The 21428-nt window shown below is 43.5% G+C and overlaps 1 protein-coding gene across 4 annotated transcripts in view; it reads right to left on the bottom strand.

The window, feature by feature from the left end:
* NT5DC1 (5'-nucleotidase domain containing 1) overlaps positions 1 to 16297 on the bottom strand; it is a 93024-nt gene extending 76727 nt beyond the window's left edge. Inside the window, exons 1-6 of one of the 4 annotated variants that reach the window (XM_036413351.2) lie at positions 16109 to 16297; positions 11746 to 11837; positions 10069 to 10140; positions 6645 to 6751; positions 2813 to 2892; positions 510 to 594 (exon numbers count right to left, since the gene is read on the bottom strand). In XM_036413351.2, coding sequence (XP_036269244.1) covers positions 510 to 594; positions 2813 to 2892; positions 6645 to 6751; positions 10069 to 10140; positions 11746 to 11837; positions 16109 to 16201 — 529 coding nt within the window. In that variant the 5' untranslated portion in view covers positions 16202 to 16297. The remainder of the gene's footprint in view (positions 1 to 509; positions 595 to 2812; positions 2893 to 6644; positions 6752 to 10068; positions 10141 to 11745; positions 11838 to 16108) is intronic. The other 3 variants (XM_036413348.2, XM_036413349.2, XM_036413350.2) reach the window with 3 other exon arrangements.
* Between the last annotated feature and the right edge of the window lie 5131 nt (positions 16298 to 21428).

The raw sequence follows: 21428 nt of genomic DNA, 5'->3' as shown, positions 1-21428 counted from the left end.
GCGTCACATACTATAAAGGCATCTCTTTATTGCTTAGAAGTAATCTGTGTACCCCAGACAAACCTGGGCACAGAACCACGAAACCCTGGGCTCGGGTTGGTGATTTCTCTGCCCCCATTCTGGGTCAGATAGTCCTGTTTTTTAAGCAAAAACAATGGCATGTTCACTTTTTCCAAACTGTATGTAACAGGTTACAGGTGTCACCAGCCCTCATTCCCAAATCAGGAAAGGGCAAAACCAGAACTTACCGTAGTTCTGGAAAATGGTCAAAAGGACCCCACTGACAGGTATGCAAAGGACGGCACAGCTCAAAATGTTGGCAAGGATGGCCATGAGACAGATGTAAACAAAAGGACCTCTTCACATGTAAACGGTGCAAACTTTATAGTGACATTTAGGGTCAAATTAAGTCCCAATTAAGGAACATAGCAGAACAGGTAATGTCTAAGTAATTCACTAAACACATAGCATTTAACAAACTTCTATTAGAAAGTATTCACATTACTCACCCTTAAAAGCTGACATCTTATAATTGTGTTGTATACCAGCAACTATATCCTTCCAAAAATCAAATGCTTTCTGACCATTGTTCTGCTAAAAAAATAAAATACATTTCCAAATGTAACATATCCAATCATTATTTTTTACGCATAATAGAAAATACTTGGCAAACAATTACAATATCACTGTATTCAAAAATGGGGACTTATTTTCAGAAAACAGACTGGGTTAATAAACTTCTCATTCTTCTAAACATGATTTAAAAGAATAAAAATCTTGCATGAAAATTACTGCTACAAGGATGTTTATAAACACACACACACACATACACACACACACACACAGGACTATATTAATGTAACTCACATAACCCAAATAAAATAAAAATTCCACTCATTAGAAAGCATAAAAATAGAGAATGTTTTAAACACAGGGATACATTTACTGTTACGGCCTCTGAGACACCAGAATGTGTCACTCTGTGTCACTCTGTATAATGGCATCAATGGAGCTATGAAGCCTGAAATTCTAAAATCCTAAAAGCTGGTCACTTTAGAATTCGGTGCACGTGTGCCTGGATTCCAACATAAAAGAGCAGCAAGTCTCTACAGGAGGCATGAAGGAGATTCCAAATCCAGAATATAAACCACTTTTATTAAGTCTTTTTTAAACCAGGAAGCAAGTAAACAATACATTGAAGCACATAACCCTACAACCCTTTGCTTCCTTGGAAATATTAAGCAGTGTTTCCATCTAAACAAAGATCAACTACTAGATATCTGTAACTATTATAAAAACTCCGAAATATTTAAAGACTGATACATTTGCCTGTAGTCACTGTGAAATGAGAAACTGATTCTATCTCCTGACTCTAATAACAATTTCTACAAACACACCAGAACTAATGCTCCACAGAAACTGTCACAAACACACGACGGTAATTCTGAGTAAAAAACAAACCATTACCTATGTCCTAAAGTGAACATGATCACTGTGACTTTAAAAGATAACTTGTGCAAAAAGGAAAGTGATTCTGACATAAAACCAGTTTATGTTCATAGGTCTTAAATTCTAAGTGTAAACTGATATGACTAGAAATCTATTTAATTTTGATGCGCAGTACAAAAATATATATATATGCATTAAACTATGCTCAAAATGATTAGTTTTAAATTTTCATCTTATTTTCTCTTGTTTTATATTATTTAGAATGCTTAAGAACATGTCAAATTTTCTTAATTACCTTTTACTTTTTTATTGTAAATAAAACAAAGAAAATATTTTTCCAGATGAAAGTTCTTTTTTTTTATTGCTTTAAAAAACCAAGTAAGCATTCATCGAACTGACATTAATCAATAATTTTGCATATTTTCTTTTTGTGTTATTTCCCTTGTCAGTTCTACAAGTTGAAAGCAAAATAAGACACTTCTATTCTTTTGTTTCATTTAAAAGCAGTGAGCTTCTGTTCCATAACCAGACTACATTATCTGAAGAAGCAAATAGTCTATGCACATTGCTTTTGATCCACCTCAAAATATTACGTAAATCTAAAATGGGTGTGTGTGACTTGAGCCACAGAAAACTGAGGCAAGGCACAGGAATATAATAATAATATTTTATTGTTATTTATTTTTTTTGCCAGTATATGGGACCAAATGGTAGAAAATGCAGAGTCAAAGCCACACTGTAGACTTGATGATGTCTATGTAAGAATGTTTAAACCTGTAGAAAATTTTTATGAGAGTTTATTCGAGCCACAGTGATGACATATGGGGGAACAAGATCTCCAATGCTCTGGAGAATACAGTTCTGCGACTTCTGTAATGCCTTTGAAATGAGGAGACAAGGAAGATGACATGGAGATGGGAGGAAGCAAGGTGGGACTGGATTACAGGATAGTTAACAAGATTATGTGCTCTCTTAAGGATGGCTACAGTTTATTTCAAAGGTGTGTTAACCTAATGCAAAAAAACAATAGACAGGGCTTGCTTAAGGCAAAGACAAACCTTTTACTAAGAAATTATATGCTTGGGGCATGTCAACCACCATAACCTGCCCAGTAAGAAGGCAGATGCCAAGTTCTGGATTTTTCCCTGGACTTTTGCACCCCCTGCTGGAGAACAGGTTTATCGTTCCTGGGGGAAATGGTCACTGCTCATTTAATTTTCCAAAAACATTTTGGCTAAATTCTCTGTTTCCTCCTCAGTCTCCCCTGAAACCACAAAGAGGAAGTTGAGTACAGTCTCCACGGAAGAGACATATGCTGATTTACAGTATACACCGTTTTCTAAAATAGAAAAAACGTCTTCACCTTTGTCAACAAGTCCACCACTCTGGCACATAGAAGGGCTCCTGGCAGGTCAAAGTAATTATCATAAAAATAATACTTTCCTGAAAAAAAAAAAAGAACAAAATTTTAAACTGGGAACAAATTCATGCCGAAATTATCTTATCAGAGGGAACATCTCAGACTGTATTTTATCCTTAAGAAAGGTTAGGGATGGCTTTGCCAGAAATCTAGAGGAAAAGGAAGATGTCTGCCCCCGCTCTGCTATTCTGTACCCCACCATGCTCCAGGGCTCCCCCAATTGGACAGTGGGCAGAGTTCATTCCCTGCACATGATCTTATTTCTTGCCTTTGACACCAGAGGGACCTGCCTGATCCTGATGGCTAGCTGTCCTAAGCCCTGGGGGACATCCATAAACCTGCGTATCCTTAACGCATCATCGCCAATTGTATTCTCTTCTTTTTCCATCCCCTTCCTCTCCCTTTGTGGGCAGTAAGAGTTGAAATTCAATTGAAGAGCTGAATGTTGATGTGTGTTGGTGGGAGTCTAACAAATAACTACAGAGTTTGATGAGAAGGGCTCATGGCAAGGCAAGAGGCCACTCAACTGTCAAACACGGGCTGGCCCATGTGGACAGTGAGGCTTAGTCAGCCTTGACCTATTAACTGGGCCAGGCTGCTGTCAATGCTTCTCCCAACACCCATGCTCAGAGACTGTACTGTATGAAGGCGTCAGCCCTCCCCCTGCTTACAGAACAGACGGCTCATAGGGCGTGAAGGGATTGGTGAGCTCAATGAAGCAACCCTCTGAATCATGGCCAAGCCCCTGAATCATTAAGCTCTGGACACAGAAACACTGTTCCCCGAGAATCCACGCCAGCACTGTTCTCTCCGCAAACTCCACACGCTTGGTGATCATCGAACACGGGAACATGAGTGAAACCGCTGAGGGGAAGAGAACAATGTATGTTCGCCTAAATCTCACTTCTGCAGATGCGTGATCTCTCCATTTAAAGATGAGGACAGTGATGCCAACGGTGGCTTAGGAGCTGACCAGATCCCTTTATCCAGCAAGTAACAGAGTCACTATGATCCAGGCCTGGCTCCATGTTCCTTGTGATTTCCACTGTACCCATGGTCGGCAAACCGTGGCTCTCGAGCCACATGCAGCTCTTTGGCCCCTTGAGTGCAGCACTTCCACAAAATACCACAGCCTAGGCAAGTCTATTTTGAAGAAGTGGCGTTAGAAGAAGTTTAAGTTTAAAAAATGTGGCTCTCAAAAGAAATTTCAGTCCTTTTACTGTTGGTATTTGGCTCTGTTGACTAATGAGTTTGCCGACCACTGCACTATACCAAGCTGTTTCTGCATAATCTATGCGTGTGTGGGAAAAAATCTCAAAAGAAGTTGCTCTCGGCCCTACCTGGTTTGGCTCAATGAATAGAGCGTCGGCCTGCAGACAAAACGCAAATGACTGATCAAATAAATCGTGATACAGGCACTGGATGCCATCATTTACAAGGACGAGATACATGAGTGTGTATGCTGATGTGACAGGATCGCTGAGATGTAAGTTACAAAGAGCAAAGTACAGAAAATGTATGGTCCCTGTGGTAGAATTAAAAAAAAAATAGCTTTGGGGAACAGAGAATTTTGAGGGGCAGGGGTTGGACGTGATTTCATTTTATTCCTTTCTATAATTTTTAAATTTCCTAAGCATATGATCACATTATTATTGTGTGTGTTTTAATGAAAATAAAGTTTAACTGCATTGTAGAACCACAGGCCATTTTTCTTCTATTATATATCTCTACACTAAAAAAAAAAAAAAATAAGTTTGTTTTTATTAATCCCCCCTGAGGATATTTTTCCATTGATGTCTAAAGAGAGTGGAAGGGAGGGGGAGAGCCAGAGAGAGAAACATCGATTGGCTGCCTCCCGCAGGCACCTGACCAGGGCCAGGATCAAGTCTGCAACCAAGGCATGTGCCCTTGACTGGAATTGAACCTGGGACCCTTCAGTCCGTGAGCCGGTGCTCTATCCACTGAGCCAAACAGGCTGGATTAAGCCTTAGCTTCTTACTATTTTGTAGAAACAACAGGCATCTGTTGTGTCACAGCCTGACCACCAGGCACCTGGAGTGAAACCAGCTCCCTAACCCACCCAGTGAAGAGCAGATAACCTTCCAGTCCACCCTCAGAGGCTCCTGGGCAAACTGGGCACCTGGGGAAGCTGCTGGATCCCATGGAGACCGGGCGGAGCAGTGAGCACACAGCTGGCTCAGAGAGGGCAGATGTCCTGTGACGGCTGGGAAATAGTTGATTTTTTAAAACACTCCCCGTTATTGAGTGGATGTCAGGACGAAGCTGTGTGCCTCACTTCTCTGGGTTATTTACCACCACCTGTACCTGGAGAGACAACAATTCTCCATCCTCCCTTGACGAAAAGGTTATCTAGCCATTTAACATCTGCTAGTTATTCTGAGTCAACATGTGCGAAAGCATTCTAAGTCTAACCCCAATGTGAAGTCTCGGCATTTCCTATCAACTTACTTTATCAAGAATACTCATACTTCCTGCCATTTTCATCTCTCCACAAAAGCAAGACTCTCAAAAGACGGCAAGGGTAACAAAGGAAGCACAATCAAGATAAGGACTAACTGACTATTTCCAGGTTATTACATTTTCTAAAGGAGAGTAGATGCATTTCAAAACTGCAATGTGGGAGAAAGTGGCAAAAAAAAAATTTAGGAAAAATGAAAAACCAATAATGTTGACTTTTAATAAGGCCTGGCTATAACAATGTTTTCATCATTCCCTCTTCATGCGCACCTATGTCTGTAAAACATTTCTGAAAAATCTTTTCATGTGTACGCATGGTGAAGCTCTTTAAAAGATTGGGAAAAAATGCATACAAGCATTTAAAATCAAGAAAAAGAAAAGATGAAGGGAAAAGACACTAGAACTGGCAGTAAGAAGGAAAATTCTAGCCTGGCCAGCATGGCTCAGTGGTTGAGCGTCAACCTATGAACCAGAACTATCGTTCAATTCCTGGTTAGGGCACATACCTGGGGTTGTGGGCTTGATCCCCAGTAGGAGGCATGCAGGAGGCAGCCGATCAATGATTCTCTCTCATCACTGATGTTTTTATCTCTCTCTCCTTTTCCCTTTCTCTCTGAAACCAATATAAATATATAAATATATAAATATATAAATATATAAATATATAAATATATAAATATATATATATATATATATATTTGAAAACACTGAAGGGGCCAAACCGGTTTGGCTCAGTGGATAGAGCATCGGCCTGCAGACTGAAGGGTCCCAGGTTAGATTCCAGTCAAGGGCATGTACCTTGTTTGCGGGCACATCCTCAGTAAGGGGTGTGCAAAAGGCAGCTGATCGATGTTTCTCTCTCATCGATGTTTCTAACTCTCTATCTCTCTCTGTAAAAAATCAATAAAATACATTTAAAAAAATTACCCTGAAGTAAAAGTTTAGAAAAGAGAAAGAAATGAGGCTGGAGAAATAAAAGTAAGGACTGAGCCCATCACAAACCGATAAAAAAGACAGATTCCTAAGGGATGCATTACTCCCAAGTGCTAGTCTTTTCCCTCTAGAACAAGTGCTAGAAAAGGAGCATCAACAAAATCTTAATTAACACAGAACCAATGGCCAGAGAGAAAGCAGACAGATGTCGGAGAAAACACATCCTATGTCTATGAAACCACAGGTGCTTCCTTGTACCTCATGCCCAGCTGGACACGAGAAGGGCCTTCTTCAGATCCTCATGGAGCAGGGTCAGGGACCAAAATAGGAGAGGGGACAGCAGTGCTGCCCGCGTGAGACATACCTGACCGGAAAGCCATCCCGGTGTCGGGCATGAAGTACTTCCACTCCTTCCCGCCGTACTCCTTGGCCAGCTCCTCGGGGGCCAGCATCCTGGTGCCGTGGCTAGCCCTGGTTTGGGGAGAGGAGGGACACTGCTCGTCAGTGGCTCCCTTGAACACCCCTCCCTCCAGCCTGGCTATGGTGGATCCCTTCTAAAATGAACGAGAATTCTATTTTTTTGTTTCTGTTTTCCATTGTTTGGCTTCCCCACTGAGGAATCTATAAGGCCTTTCTCTTGACAGCTCCGGCTCTTCCTCCCTTCATCCACCAGCGAGCAAGCAATGAGGAGCAGCCCACAAGGTGGACCGATAATGTGGAAACGATGAGCTGGACTCTCTCTGGAAGGAAGACGACCCTTTCCTAAGGAACGGTCATGTAACCAGGAAGGCAAGGTGAACCTAACTGGGACAATTGAAAAACAACTGTGTGGCCGAAACCGGTTTGGCTCAGTGGATAGAGCGTCGGCCTGCGGACTGAAAGGTCCCAGGTTTGATTCCAGACAAGGGCATGTACCTTGGTTGGGGGCACATCCCCAGTGTGGGGGAGGTGAGGATGTGCAAGAGGCAGCTGATCGATGATTCTCTCTCATCGATGTTTCTAACTCTCTATCCCTCTCTCTTCTTCTCTGTAAAAAAATCAAAATAAAATAAAATAAAATAAAATAAAATAAAATAAAATAAAATAAAATAAAATAAAATAAAATAAAACCTGTGTGGATTGGGTGTGGAAACAGGAAAGGAAGAAAAAGCAGCAGGGAAGAGAGTTAGCGTGTGAGCTGCGCCAGGTCCACAGGAGAGAGGTGGGAGGAGCCTGGCACCTGGGGGTGGCCAGCGTGTGGGCACAGGAGACTGTGAGGATGAGCGGGCATCCTGCCCATTCAGGGACATACAGTGGATGGCAGTGCGACAAATGCGTCACAACTCGGAACAGCAAGGCAGGATGCAGCTACTTCCTGTGCTCACAATATGGCCCTTGCATCCGCTGGTCCTGAGGAAAGCCTCTTAGCCTAGAGAGAAACAGCTGATAGTTTGTGTAGTTTATTGGGAGAGATGATAATGCTGGAAAGTATCATTTTTCTTCACTTGTGGTTATATTAAGATAGCAAAGCAAAATTAAGGGAAAAAGACATGGAGGGAAAAAAATCAGTTTCCTTTTTATAAGGAGGTTAATGTTTTAGAAAGTGGTATATAGAGATGGAAGAGGCTACTATCTTCAATGGAAGCAGGCATCAAGGAGATAAGCTCAATTGAGGAGAAACTGCAGGGTAGCTAGAACTTGAATGGAGAGGGTCAGACTTGCAGGAGAGGCGTTGGGAGGGGAGATGAACTGACGTAACAATGAAAGAAAGAAGCACAACTGTGGATGCTTTCCATTCTTTAACTCAAGGATTTGAGACAGACAAGTACATCGTGATAAAATGATAGCCAGGTTAAAGGTCACAGTCAAAGCTGCACTGAGTGTATGTATGCAGATAGAGATGCAGATAGAGATACAGATATAGGCACTCATACACTCTTTCTTGTTGCTCAAGGAAAAACATGCAAACGAATAACAAAATAATCAGAAATGGGGCCACACCAACAGCTGTAGCTAGCAGCACCTTAAGGGAAATTCTGGAGGAGAGCAAGAATTTGTAACGTGCAGAAAAATGTGATGTATCAAAAGGGAGAGTATGTATAAGAAGTAACCTGTTCTGAGCACCCTCTCCTTGGACTCTTAGTATAAACTACAGGGATCGGGCCAAAACCAGCTCTCCAACATCCCCTGAGAGGTCCCGGATTTTGAGAGGGCACAGGCCAGACTGAAGGACCCCACTGGTGCACGGTCAGGGCCTAAGAGGGATCATGGGAGGGCTCCAGGGCGTGTCCAGCCCAACTCGCCCAGTCCTGATCGGCCAGACCCCAGCAGCAAGCTAACCTACTGGTCAGTGCATGTCACAGTGACTGGTAAAACGGTCGAATGAATGGTTGGACACTTATCATATTAGGCTTTTATTATATAGGACAATAAATCGCACGGATGCATGGCCATGCTGACTTGCTGTACTATCAGCATTGAGGGAAAGATAGATGCTCACTCCGTGATCCCTCTGTAAGGCTCAGAGCAGTAACAGCAACTGCTTCTCAAATGAGTGCCCTACTTTCACCAAGACTCAAAGGGTTGGGCTCACCCTGAAAGGAGGGAAGGAAGGGGAGGCAGCAGTGAGTGCAGGAGAGACTGAGGAAGATTTGAACAGTCTGAAACACCTACCAGAAGGAGCTGGGACACCACAGAATCCTGCACGATGGGGGCAAATTTGGATGAATGGAGGAAGAGAAGTGTGCACAGACCATAAACTTCTATCCCACATTATTCTCTCCTTCCACCTTAATAAAAGTAATTCCTACTTTATTCCAGGTACCTACATACCCACCTAACACAATTCCCAAGCTCCTTTGCAATAGGGATGGTCAATGACAGGAAGCAAGTTATTAACGTGCTACTATATTTCCTGCAAATATTTCTGATGAGCTAAATTTAAAGAAACTAGATGCTGAATCCTAATGCTCAGATTTGTTATTTAAATGACTCAAAGGATACATACAAAGACATGCAAACACACAGATCATCTATCATCTGACTAAAATAATGATCTTATTTAACTACTAGTGCATGAATCTGTGCACACTGAAAGGAAATTAATTAGAAGAAATATTTTAATATTGCTATTCGCCCTTTCTCTATAATAGAAGTGTCAACCAAATTCATGATTGACAATGACAGATCGAAACACATGTGTGCGATTGGTGCCAGTGAGAGCTTTCTATGTATTGCGCATGCGCGAGTTAACTTAGCCATATATATATATATATATATATATATATATATATATATATATCCCAACACGAAGCAGATTATTGTAGATCATGCAGGGAGAACAAAGGGTAAAATATTTAACTGCAGCAGTGTTTGACTATATTCTGCGCAGTGAGAAAACCTGAAGTCATTTTAAGGTCCACTATTTCTTACTTCTCTTCAGTCGGGTCAAGTTTCTAAGCTTTCTAAATCTCCGTTTTCTGGCAAACGAAAAGAAAATAGGATTCCACCGAGTCTCCTATCTACCTACTCCAGGACTTCTGTGAGGATCAAATGAGATCACGAGAAAATGCTTCACACACATTTGGTTAAAGTGTAAAATGTTTCCACCCGTGTTCCTGGGCTGAAGAAACTCCAAGGAGGCTAGTCGCTAGGGAGAGGAAGCTGGGCGTTGCTATGTGATGTCATTACCCGGATGGACACTTGGCATATTATTTTTATATATATAAAACCTTAACAGTAAAGTATTACAGAGTAACAAAGTGTCCTGAAAAGAGCCAAGTTTTGACCTCACAACTACATTTTATTACCTGAGGACGGTGCCATTGTCTGCAAGTTTAATGAAGTTTCCATCTTCCAGATCCAATGCCAAGCCTTTGCAACTAAAACAGAAATATTTGATTCCCAATCAATTCATGCATTTACTTAACTCAAAAGATAATAATCTATATTCTCAAAAAGTCATAATGCAAAAAAGGCTTTCTCTCAACCAGGGGAATGATACGTTAATCAAACAGTTAAGAATATCCAAGAACTCTAAAATTAAACATCATCCACAGAGAAAGCATATAAAGAAAACAGTTATGGGAACAAAGGACAGCATGTTTACTTTCTAAAATAATTAAACTTTTAAAAAGAGAAATACAAACTCAAAGAGAAGCAAAAATGAACCTCATTGCATGTCTCTGTAAAAAGTGAAAATGGTGCCCTGGCTCGGTGGCTCAGTTGGTTGGTGCATTGTCGTAAACACTAAAAGTCTGTAGGTTCAATTCCCAGTTAGGGTAGATACCTAGGTTGTGGGTTTGATTTCCAGTTGGGGAATGTCTGGGAGGCAACCAATCAATGTGAAACCCCTCCCTCCCCCTCCGCTCCCTGTCCCTTCCTTTCTCTCTTAAAAAAAAAAAAAAAAAAAATCAATGAAAACCATATCCTTGGGTGAGGATTTTTTTAAAAGTGAAAATGTTTTTATAAATTAAAACACATAGACACACACACATTCATATTCTGTAAGTTCAGATCTTAGCAGAGTCTTCTCTGACTCTTTAGAATTTGCCTTAATTTAGATCAGGATATAAAACTAGCCCTCTGGGTAAGGTATATTACTGAAAAAAAAAAAAAAAAAAAAAAAACTAAAAGAAAGTCAAATATTAAGTTTAGGGAGAAAAATGGATACAGAGTCATCATTATAAATAATAAAAGCAAGGAGGTATAATAAGCCAACCAATACCAAGGGAATTAAACAAAAATGGCAGGTATGTTAGAAGTATGATTTACTTTGGTCCACAGTAAAATTTCCAGTGTTAGCAGTTTCATATAGTAAAATGTTTCTGCTTCTCCTTCACAAAAGGGATTGACTAACAAAGGGCTAACCAAACATTGGAGGAATGCCTAACGGAGGAACACCGTCATGTGTTTTAGGATTATTATTAATTTTCAACTAAACAATGGAAAGTGGTTTAACAGGAGTTACTGTTTGGTTTTGTCATCTAAATGAGGAAGAAAAACAAAGGAAGCCTTGAGAACCCTAACCCCGAAAGGGAAGAAGCAGTCAGAGCCTTAGACAAAGGGATGTCTGTCCAATTACCCAAAAAGCAAATGTCCTAATTCAGATATGTACTTACCCAAAACATGACTCTTCTCCTATACGTCTGTGTTTGAAGAGCAACAAAACAAAACTTTTTTTAAAGATAACATTTTAGAGAGAGTTCTTATGACCTCCAAAACTCTTAATAATGACAAATTTCACCATGTGAAAATATCCAAATTAGTCCCATGCCCTTTTGGCTTTTCATATTTGAGTCTAAACTTAAAGTGGAAAGGACATTCATTCATTAAGCATAATTTATTTTATTTTTTTTAGTAGAGAAGGCACTTGGTCCTTTGGCTCCATTTCACTTTCTGCCTCCATCAAAGAAGAGGCATTCACGTTTTATCAGCAACAATTAGAAACCAGAAGGGATGTGCGAACCTTAAAAACAAGGACCTACCAGAAGTCCCAGTCCTCTGGAGTCACAGTGAGCAATTCCTTGTCATAGCCTTTCTCCTTGACCAGGAACTGAGCAAAGCTGTGGTAAATGAGCTGTAGACAAAGGGAAAGAAACAGAAGAGGTTAAATATAAAATTCACTATTCATTCTGAATTTCACAGACCTGAAGACCTGATGGAATCACTCACGGGCAGTGGGGGAAGGGAATTTCTTAATTATAAAGCTCTTCAGTTTAATTCCCTTCACAAACCATTAAACCACCCCCGTGAGTCCCCAGTACCTGTAGTGTCTTTTTTTTTTTTTTTTTTCCAAATTGTACCATCATCAGTATACAACTAGAGGCCTAGTGCAGGAAATTTGTGCACTGGAGGGGAGGGGAAGTTGTCCCACAGCCCAGCCTGCACCCTCTCCAATCTGAGACTCATCAGGGGAAGCTGGACATCCCTCTCACAATCCAGGACTGCTGGGAGCTGGGTGGGCCGCCATACTGTCTGCTGAAGAGGCAGGAAGAAGACGACCAGGGCATTTATTTTATAGCCCCAATACCAGGAAGTTATCACCAACTTATTTGCATTCTTCAGTAGGCCCTAGCATGCCTAGATTTACATATCTAGTGCCGCCCTGCCAACACCTGGGCTGATATGAAGGCCAAGCTGACAACATGTCCACCATCTTGGGGAAACATGTTCCCAGGGTGTGGCTCTGCCTACAGCCTTTATCCAGGTCAATTGCAAATAGACACACATTATGTCAACATTGCATATCAACAGCTCTCCACCCTGTAGGCGATTCACAGCTACAGGTGATGGTTCCTAAAACCACCCAGAAATTCCAAGCCTATAGGACACAGTGGGGCCCAGATAGGGCCCCTACAGGATTCCTGAAGCCCAGACATGACCGAACACTACTCCTTTACATGCTACACAGATTCTTATTCAATCATCCCAAAATACCAATGCACATGCATCCTGAAGTGAAACATACTAAGGACTGTAAAACACACACACACATGATCCTGCCTGCAAAAAACCGGTGCCATGGGATTAATGGATGTAAAGAGCTTAGAGCTGAGCCTGGCATAGGAGTAAATCCAATTTAGGTGTTGCTATTCTTATCTGTCACGCCGTGGTTTGAAAAAGGGCCCTGACGTGTAGTATCTGCCCATTGTCAAGGTATATATACTCCCGCCTGGGTCAGCTTCCATCTGCCAAGGCACAGTCTTACACTTGCCTCTGATCAAGGCACTTGATTTCACTCTGGACAACACTCCTCACCCGCGGGGCAATACTGACTACGAGCATGCTTCCAATGGGGCCAGGTTCCTTCCTGAGACAAAGGAGCCCTTTCTCACAGGCTGCCAACATGGGCACCCCGAGCTGTGTTTCTTCCCTCTCAGAGGAGACACTTCTGTAACAGGAGATAATGGGGTCAACGTGCAAGGAGGAGCAGAGAACATGGGTGCGGAGAAAAGCAGGGGGCCCTGTGCCTCTGACACCCCTCACCACCAGGGTCCTGAACCAGCCTTTCAGCGCTCAGTCCCCCCAAGGCCACCTGAAGGCCCGGGTGTTACCTTTGTATCCCCACTCCATTATGGTGTTTAGCACACTGCAGCCCTTAAGAAAAGATTTCTAGACCGAACAGGACCCAAAGCACACTGCGTTACTGTTTTCAGCCTTGAAGCATCACATATATTCGAGGCTTGTAGTAAAGGATCCTTGACTTCAAGGATCTTATATTCTAAAATCTTAGGCTCGCACATGCACAATTTGGGCTCTAACATGACAGTGGTTTTTTAACAACGTTTCCTCCAAATGAAGGTGATTGCAGAGGAGATGCAGAAAACATGAACCAGGAGGGGATTTTTAAAGGCACAGAGGGAAGAAAAATATGAATCAAAGACCTAGAGGCCTAGCCAGCAAGGCTCAGAGATGGAGGTTCAATTCCAGAGGTTCAATTCCCCGTTAGGGCACATGCCTGGGTTATGGGCTTGATCCCCAGAGAGGGGCGTACAGAAGACGGCCAACCATTGATGTTTCTATCTCTCCCTCTCTCAAATCAATAAAAATATATATTAAAAAAAGAAAAGAAAAGAAAAAAGACGACCTAGAGCAGTGGTTCTCAGCCTTTCTAATGCCTCGACCCTTTAATACAGTTCTTCATGTTGCGGTGACCCGCTGCTATGGAGCCTAAGACCACCGGAAAACACAGATATTTACATTACGATTCATAACAGTAGCAAAATTAGTTATGAAGTAGCAACGAAAATAATTTTATGGTTGGGGGTCACCACAATATGAGGAACTGTATTAAAGGGTCTCAGCATTAGAAAGGTTGAAAATCGATGCCGAGGATCAAACCAGAGATGGTCGGACTTGCATCACCACCATCTGTCCACCATCCAGATCTGAAAATATCATGGCTGACAAGTACACATAAGGAACTGTTTGACATTGAAATTGGGACTCAAAAGAACTGTTGGCCCAGAAAGAAACTCACTACAGACTGATTCATTTGCCTCTCAGCATAACCACTGTGGCTGGTCTCTTATATTTCTTGTATCACATGATCTCACTCATCTAGGGGAAATAATGAACAACATAAACTGATGAACAAAAACAGACCCAGAGACAGGGAAGCATTGATCAGACTGTCAAACCTCAAAGGGAAGGAAGAAGAAGGTGGGGGGAAGGGGAGAGACCAACTAAAGGACTTGTATACATGCATATGAGTCTAACCAGTGGTCACGGACAACAGGGGGGTAGGGGCATACGTGGGGAGGGGTTTGGGATGGGAGTGTGATACCATAATCAATAAAGAAATTAAAAAAAAAAAAAAAAAGGATGAGAACCACTGACCTAGGCAAATGTGTCAAATACAAGGCCCGTGGGCCAAATCCGTCCAGCCAGGCCTTGCAATGTGGCCCGCACCGCGCTGTCATCACTGCACTCCGCTGCGTTTCCATCACAATGACAGTTTATGACTGTTCAGTAAACCATTCGGCCCGTGATTTAGGCTGGATTTTAGATTTTGGCCCCTTCTCTGATTGAGTTCGACACCCCTAACCTAGAGGAAGTAGTGGCCAAAGAATTAAGTAGTAAAGAAAAGCCTTCTTAACTCTCAATACAAGTGAGGGGACATCTGGACAGAGGGAAAGCATGAAGTTTAGCAGCAGGAACAGCCCATTAGTTTTGTTTAGCATCTGCGCGTAGAAAACACAAGTGATCCCAACTCCTTTCTGACCTTTGATAGGGACCTGAATTGCTTAACGGGACACGAATCTCACCACAGCATGGAGCCTGGGTGATGGGTGCGCCAATGGCCGGGAGCTCTGCTCATACATGGGTGAGGCTTCAAAGTGCTTTGGGTGGCAACCATAAGAGCAACGCTTGTACGTGCCAGACAGGTGGAATGTACTTGTATGCCAGCACCGCTCTCAGCGTTGTACACCTATTCATTCACCTATCTGATCTTTGTAACAACCTTGTGAAGTAAGTCCAATGACTGGTCCCATTTTACAGATGGGGAAACTGAGAATAGACACAGGGTAAGATGCAGAACTAGTAACAGAGGAGCTGATGCCCTAAGCTAGGCAGACTGGCTGTAGAGTCCTTGCATGGAAACACTGTGCTCTTTAACTAAAATTTTTTCCTTCTATTTGGATAGGTAGATCTTTGACTACAAAAAAGGGGGGGGGGGGAATTCTGCTGATTTTTCACAATGTTTTTTTGAAAACCAAAGGAATGGGGTGGGGGGGAGTACCATCCAGTAGAGAGTACAGGTGTGGAGTCATACACTCCACTTCCCCATTCCTTCCAAAGCGCAGTGAGGACCCACACTTTGCAGGCTGTTAGGATTACACTTACTGGTATTCAAGGTGCATGAAGCACGCAGTGGGTGTGCGGTAGAAGCAAAATTAGGGCTAAGATATCTTAAGTGACTTGTTGGCTGATGCTCCTTCCCATACACCGCACAGCCTGTCCCTGACCGCGGCGCCAGACAGGGACAGGCGGTCGCGTGGACGTGCAAAGGGGAAAACGCCGCCGAGGAGGATACCAGCGCTTCCCCGGCGGCGGCGGCGCGGCCGGGGCCCAAAAGGACCTGCAGGGAAGTCCCGGGCCTGGGATCCGCAGAGGACACCCCGGTGCCGCTAGCCCCGCCCTTCCTCTGCCCCAGGAACTGTTTCCCCCGCCCGATCGCGCCCAAGGTGTCCTTCCTTCCCCCTTTCCTTCCGCAACCGGCTCTGCAACTTCTCCGCGCCGGCCCGTGCCCACCGCCCGGCGGGACCGGGGATGCCTGCGCGCAAAGGCGGCGAGCGCGGCCCCGGCGGGGAGGGAGCTCCGCCCGGCGCCCGGGCCGCCACTCACCGGGGCGCTCTGGGGCAGGTTGTAGCGGCACAGCGTGTGGTCCAGGTCGAAGCCCACCACGTCGCAGGCGGCCAGGGAGAAGGGCTGCGCCATGGCTTCGGGCAGCGCGGGAGCGGGGAGCGCCGGCCGACGCTGCGGGACGGGACCTGCAGGACGCGGCGGGGCGGGCGGGGCGGGCGGGGCGGGCGGGACGGGCAGAGGCTGGGAGGGGCGGGGAGAGGCGGGGAGGGGCGGGCGGGGCGGGGAGAGGCGGGAGGGGCGGGCCGGGGAGGGGCGAGGCGGCCCTAGCGCTTCCCGCGCCCGCAAGCACCGCCCCGCCGCGCTGCCCCTCCCCGCCCCTCCCGCCCCTCTCTGCCCTCCCCTCCCCGCCCGCCCCTCGCGGGGCCGGCCTCCCCCGCACCCTGCGGCCACTCTGCGGGTTTCCCCTGCTGATCCCGAAAGCCCGCCCCTGCCCCCCGGACCCCCCAAGGCAAGGTGGGGCCTGGTGCTGGGCCACGCCTGCAGGGATTGGGGTGCAGCTGAGCCCCTGTTGGCACGCGGCCCTCGCCCCGAGATGAACGGGGGCGCCCCTTCCTTTGGCAGGCGCCGGGGAAAGGAGGAGATGGTGCAATTAGACTGAAGCCAGTGGGAGCGGAATATGGAGTTTTTATCCACTGACTTTCCTCGGATGTTAGCCAAGGATTTGGGAGATCTTTTTGCCTGGGAGATCTTTGACCATGGGTTGAACCAGAAAATTTAAATGCCATAGTAAATTCCTAAGTAAAAAACACCCCATAAACTCAGTAACCCAATATAAAACGAGCAAAGGACAGGAATAGACATTTCCCCCAAAGAGGACAAATGGCCAACAGACTTATGGAAATACCTTACTGATCACCAGGGGAATGCAAATGACAAACCACAATGACCTGTCACCTCACACCTGTCAGAATGGCTATCATCAGTAAATCTACAAAGATCTAGAGAAAAGAACCCCCAGGCCCTGGTGGTGGTGGTGGAAACTGGGGCAGCCACTAAGGAAACAGTCTGGAGATTCCTCAAACACTTAAAAATAGAGGCGCCATCCACCCAGCAAGCTCACTTTTAGGTATTTATATGAAGAAATAAAAAACACTACCATGTTTTCAGGCGTATAAGACGACCCCCTAATTTTACAGTTAAAACATAGGTTTAGGCCTATATTCACTATATAAGACTACCCCCCACTTCAAAGAAAAGACTTATTTTGCCGTCAAGATCTGCAGGTAATTTTTGTGCAATTTTGGTCTTTTGCCCCCAATTTTCGGTTGACTTTTTTTTGTTTCAAAAGTCGTTTTATATGCCAGAAAATAGTAATTGGAAAAGTCTAAGCACCCCTATGTTCATTGCAGCATTACTTAACAATAGCCAACTTAGGGGCCCATCAATGTTCCTGAAGAGCAACCCAGTCCGAGGGGCCCTGCCCTCCTTGGCTCTTGTCACGCGCAGGAGAAAAAATTCAGATGAGTGATAGAAAGCAGTGTTTAAGCCAAGTAAGCGAATCGATTAAAAAAGCAAAGAGGGATAATTTATTAAGAATACACTTGGCAGAAACTGGTTTGCCTCAGTGGATAGAGCGTCGGCCTGCGGACTGAAAGGTCCCAGGTTCGGTTCCAGTCAAGGGCATGGACCTTGGTTGTGGGCACATCCCCAGTGGGGGGTGTGTAAGAGGCAGCTGATCGATGTTTCTCTCTCATCAATGTTTCTAACTCTCTATCCCTCTCTCTTCCTCTCTGTAAAAAAAATAATTAAAACAACAACAGCAAAAACAAAACACAAAGAATACACTTTGCATAAAGCACAAGCCACCACCTCAGGTAGACTGAAAGTGCTTTCTGGTGGGGGTTCAATGGTTTTATACTTCTTCCCTCTGTAGGTTTCAAGGTTCCCCTACCAGAGAGACTAGATTTCAAGGCCCCCTTTTTATTTTGTTGTGGCTTTTTTCCAGAATTTAGGAGAACATCTGTCAATTTCATCTTGGCAAGTCCCAAGACTGCTGACTTGTTTTGTTTCAGTGGGTGAGATAAACTCCTCCTTTTCCCCCTCCTCCTCTCCTTCCTCCTGCTTCAGCAGCTACCTACCCTGCCTATCAGATAGATGAATGTATAAAGAAGATGTGATATACCTATACCTATACCTATACCTATACCTATACCTATACCTATACCCATATGAATTCACTTATATGTAGAATGTAAAACAAAGCAAATGAATAAACAAAATAGAACCGGAACCTTAGATATATGATAGATAACAAGCTAATGGTTGCCAAAGGGGATGGGGTGTGGAGAAATGTGGAAGGGAGTCCACGGATGTGTTTGCTCCAAATCCTATGATGAAGGCCCAGCCCTACATTTGGAGGAAGGGAGTTATTGTCCAGTGAGGTCTTAGAGGGGGTCCTAATTCAGAGTGCCTGGAAGAGACAGACAGAAGCGGAAGAGGCACCAGAGGAGAGGCCCGCGAAGACACAGGAGAAGGTGCAGCCTGAAAGTCAAGAGAGGTTTCCCAGAAACCAGTCCTATTGGCACCTTGATCTTGGACTTCTGACACCCAGAAATGTTAGGAAGTGATTTTCTGTTTAAGTCTGTGGTATTCTGTTAGGGCAGTCCGAGCGGACTACTACGGTCAGTAAGGAGATTTCACTCTAATCAATGTCGTTGAGACAAAAGTATGGGATTTGCTATTTGAAAGATCCCAAAATGGTAGAAACTTTGGCTTAAGTTATTTGTTGGTTTTTAAAATTTTGGTACTTTCACTTGTACGTAATATTAATACAATGTAAAGTTTTAGCTTTTTTTTTTTGTTGTTTGTTTGTTTTTTTTTTTTTTTTTTTTTTTTTTTTTTTTTTTTGGCTTTCCATGTACTGAGTTCTTAGAACTAGAAAGTTATTAAATAATTTAGAAATCCTTGGAAATAAGAAGTAATGATATACATTGCTAATTTTCCAGAATTCAATTTTATTCGTAGAACTGAGCTGCAATTTAATAAATATAATTCTATAATTTAGCAACTATAGGTATGCCTTTTACTTAATTTGTTACCTAAACAATAACTTTGTGAATAGCCGTACTCAGTAAGTGATCCTTTGTGGATTTATAATAACATATGTTAACACCTATATTGTAATTGTCATTTACCAACCTGTTATTTTGGGGCAGTGAAAAATGGCCAGTAGGTTAAAATGTGTGTCCCTAAATATATCAGAGTAAACATTATAATGTTCAACCTTTTATATAATCTAAGCCAATACACACATCTCTGGATAACATAATTTATTTAGGCGGAATAATAAAAGTTATTTAGTAATTTAGAAAAAGGATGAATGCCTAAAAATTAATTTCTATGTCATTTAAATATTAGTCAATTAGGTCAGTGGTCGGCAAACCACGGCTCGCAAGCCACATGAGGCTCTTTGGTCCCTTGAGTGTGGATCTTCCACAAAATACCCCACGCAGGCATGCAAGTACAATGCGATTGAGACTTCATGGCCTGTGCGAAGAAGTCGGTTTTCAGCTCTCAAAAGAAATTTCAATCGTTGTACAGTTGATATTTGGCTCTGTTGACTAAGGAGTTTGCCAACCACTGATTAGGTAAATAGAACCAAAAGCTGGTTTGTAATACTGGGCTGCGGCCTTGAGATGGCAGTAGTTCTGCACTAGAAATATTTTTAATTTGATTTCTTGAGTAACCTTAAAATCATTAAATTAAAAAAAAACAACAACACCAAAAACACACATTGTTTTCTTCTTTCCATTTCTGCTCTTGCCACAAGAAAAGAAGCCTACTTAGAAATTTTGCTGTGTCTTATTTATTTCTTATGGTGATGATGGGAACAGTCTTTTGATGGGAAATTTCTTACTAAGGTTGTGTCTGCATAAAGAACTAAATGTTTAAATTATGAAATTATTTCCTCTTGGAGACAGCGCTAACATATTGAAATGGCTGTGATTCAAAATATTTCAAATGATATAGTAATGGATTGAAATTTAATTAAGACAAATGTTAAGTTTTGGGGTTAGGTTCAAACAATCAACTTAACAGTATGTGAAGGAGAATCTTGATTTACTAGTAGTATCTGTTAAGTTAAAAATAAAATGTGGACAAACTCAAGGTAGACTCAGTTCCAATTTAAACGCACTACATATTTATTAAATATATATTTTTGTATTCATTCCAGAGAGGAAGGAGAAGGGAGAGAGACAGAAACATCAATAATGTGAGAGAATCACTGATGGGCTGCCTCCCACATGCCCCCTACTGGGGATCAAGCCCGCAACCCAGGTGTTTGCCCTTGACCGGAATCGAACCTGGGACCCTTCAGTCTGCAGGCCGACCCACTCTCCATTGAGCCAAACCAGCTAGGGCAAACTGAGGATCATCTTGGCAGTCCCTTCACCATACTTCCTATGCCTTGGCTGGCCTTTGGGAGCATGGCGGTTCTAAGTTACAGAATTTATGCTGCCACGGAGTCTTGGAAGAGACTTCTGGCCTTTAGCCGGTGGCATCCATACATACAATGTCTTTTCCTCAGCTAGGCCATCCCTCTCAGCCTTCGGCTGCCGCTGGCCACACCAGCCACACTGTCAGTAGCCATCCCTGCAGACACTGAAACACCTCCAGTTACAGTGGCATCAGAAAAACCTGTAGTTTTGTCTCAAATCAGCCAGCCTCTCCTGAGCATCCCCAGGAAACATTCCCAGGAAACTTCTGGTTTCCCAGCCTCAGTAAGGAGGCTCTATGCCAGGGGAGGGGAGGCAGGTGACAACCTCAGGCCCTCTCTCCATCTAGATGTGACTCCATTCCTTCTCTAGTGAAGGTCCCGTGTGGCACAGGCCACTGCAAATGGTCTTTTCTCCGAATTCCAACTGGCAATCAGAACCCCATTTCCTCTGCTGTTGGATTCATGTGGTGGGTCTTTTGTTTATTCTATAGGACCGTGGTCGGCAAACTCATTAGTCAGCAGAGCCAAATATCAACAGTACAACGATTGAAATTTCTCTTGAGAGCCACATTTTTTAAACTTAAACTTCTTCTAACGCCACTTCTTCAAAATATACTCGCCCAGGCCGTGGTATTTTGTGGAAGAGCCGCACTCAAGGGGCCGAAGAGCCGCAGGTGGTTCGTGAGCCCCAGTTTGCCGACCATGGATCTAGGGGATTTGGCTTTGTATTGGGATAGGGTGTAGGGATCTTTCTCAGGGACCCACACAGATGGCCATCAAATGGAAAAATGACTGCTACATATCAATGTCCAGAAGTTACCTTTGTCCTTGGGAACTCACTGGAAATGCTTTTGCTATGGT

Source organism: Pipistrellus kuhlii, unplaced genomic scaffold, assembly GCF_014108245.1.
Source record: "Pipistrellus kuhlii isolate mPipKuh1 unplaced genomic scaffold, mPipKuh1.p scaffold_m20_p_5, whole genome shotgun sequence".
In the NCBI taxonomy this organism is placed as follows: Eukaryota; Metazoa; Chordata; class Mammalia; order Chiroptera; family Vespertilionidae; genus Pipistrellus; species Pipistrellus kuhlii.
Note: the sequence above shows the minus strand (reverse complement) of the source record. Positions and strands in the feature narration are given on the sequence as shown.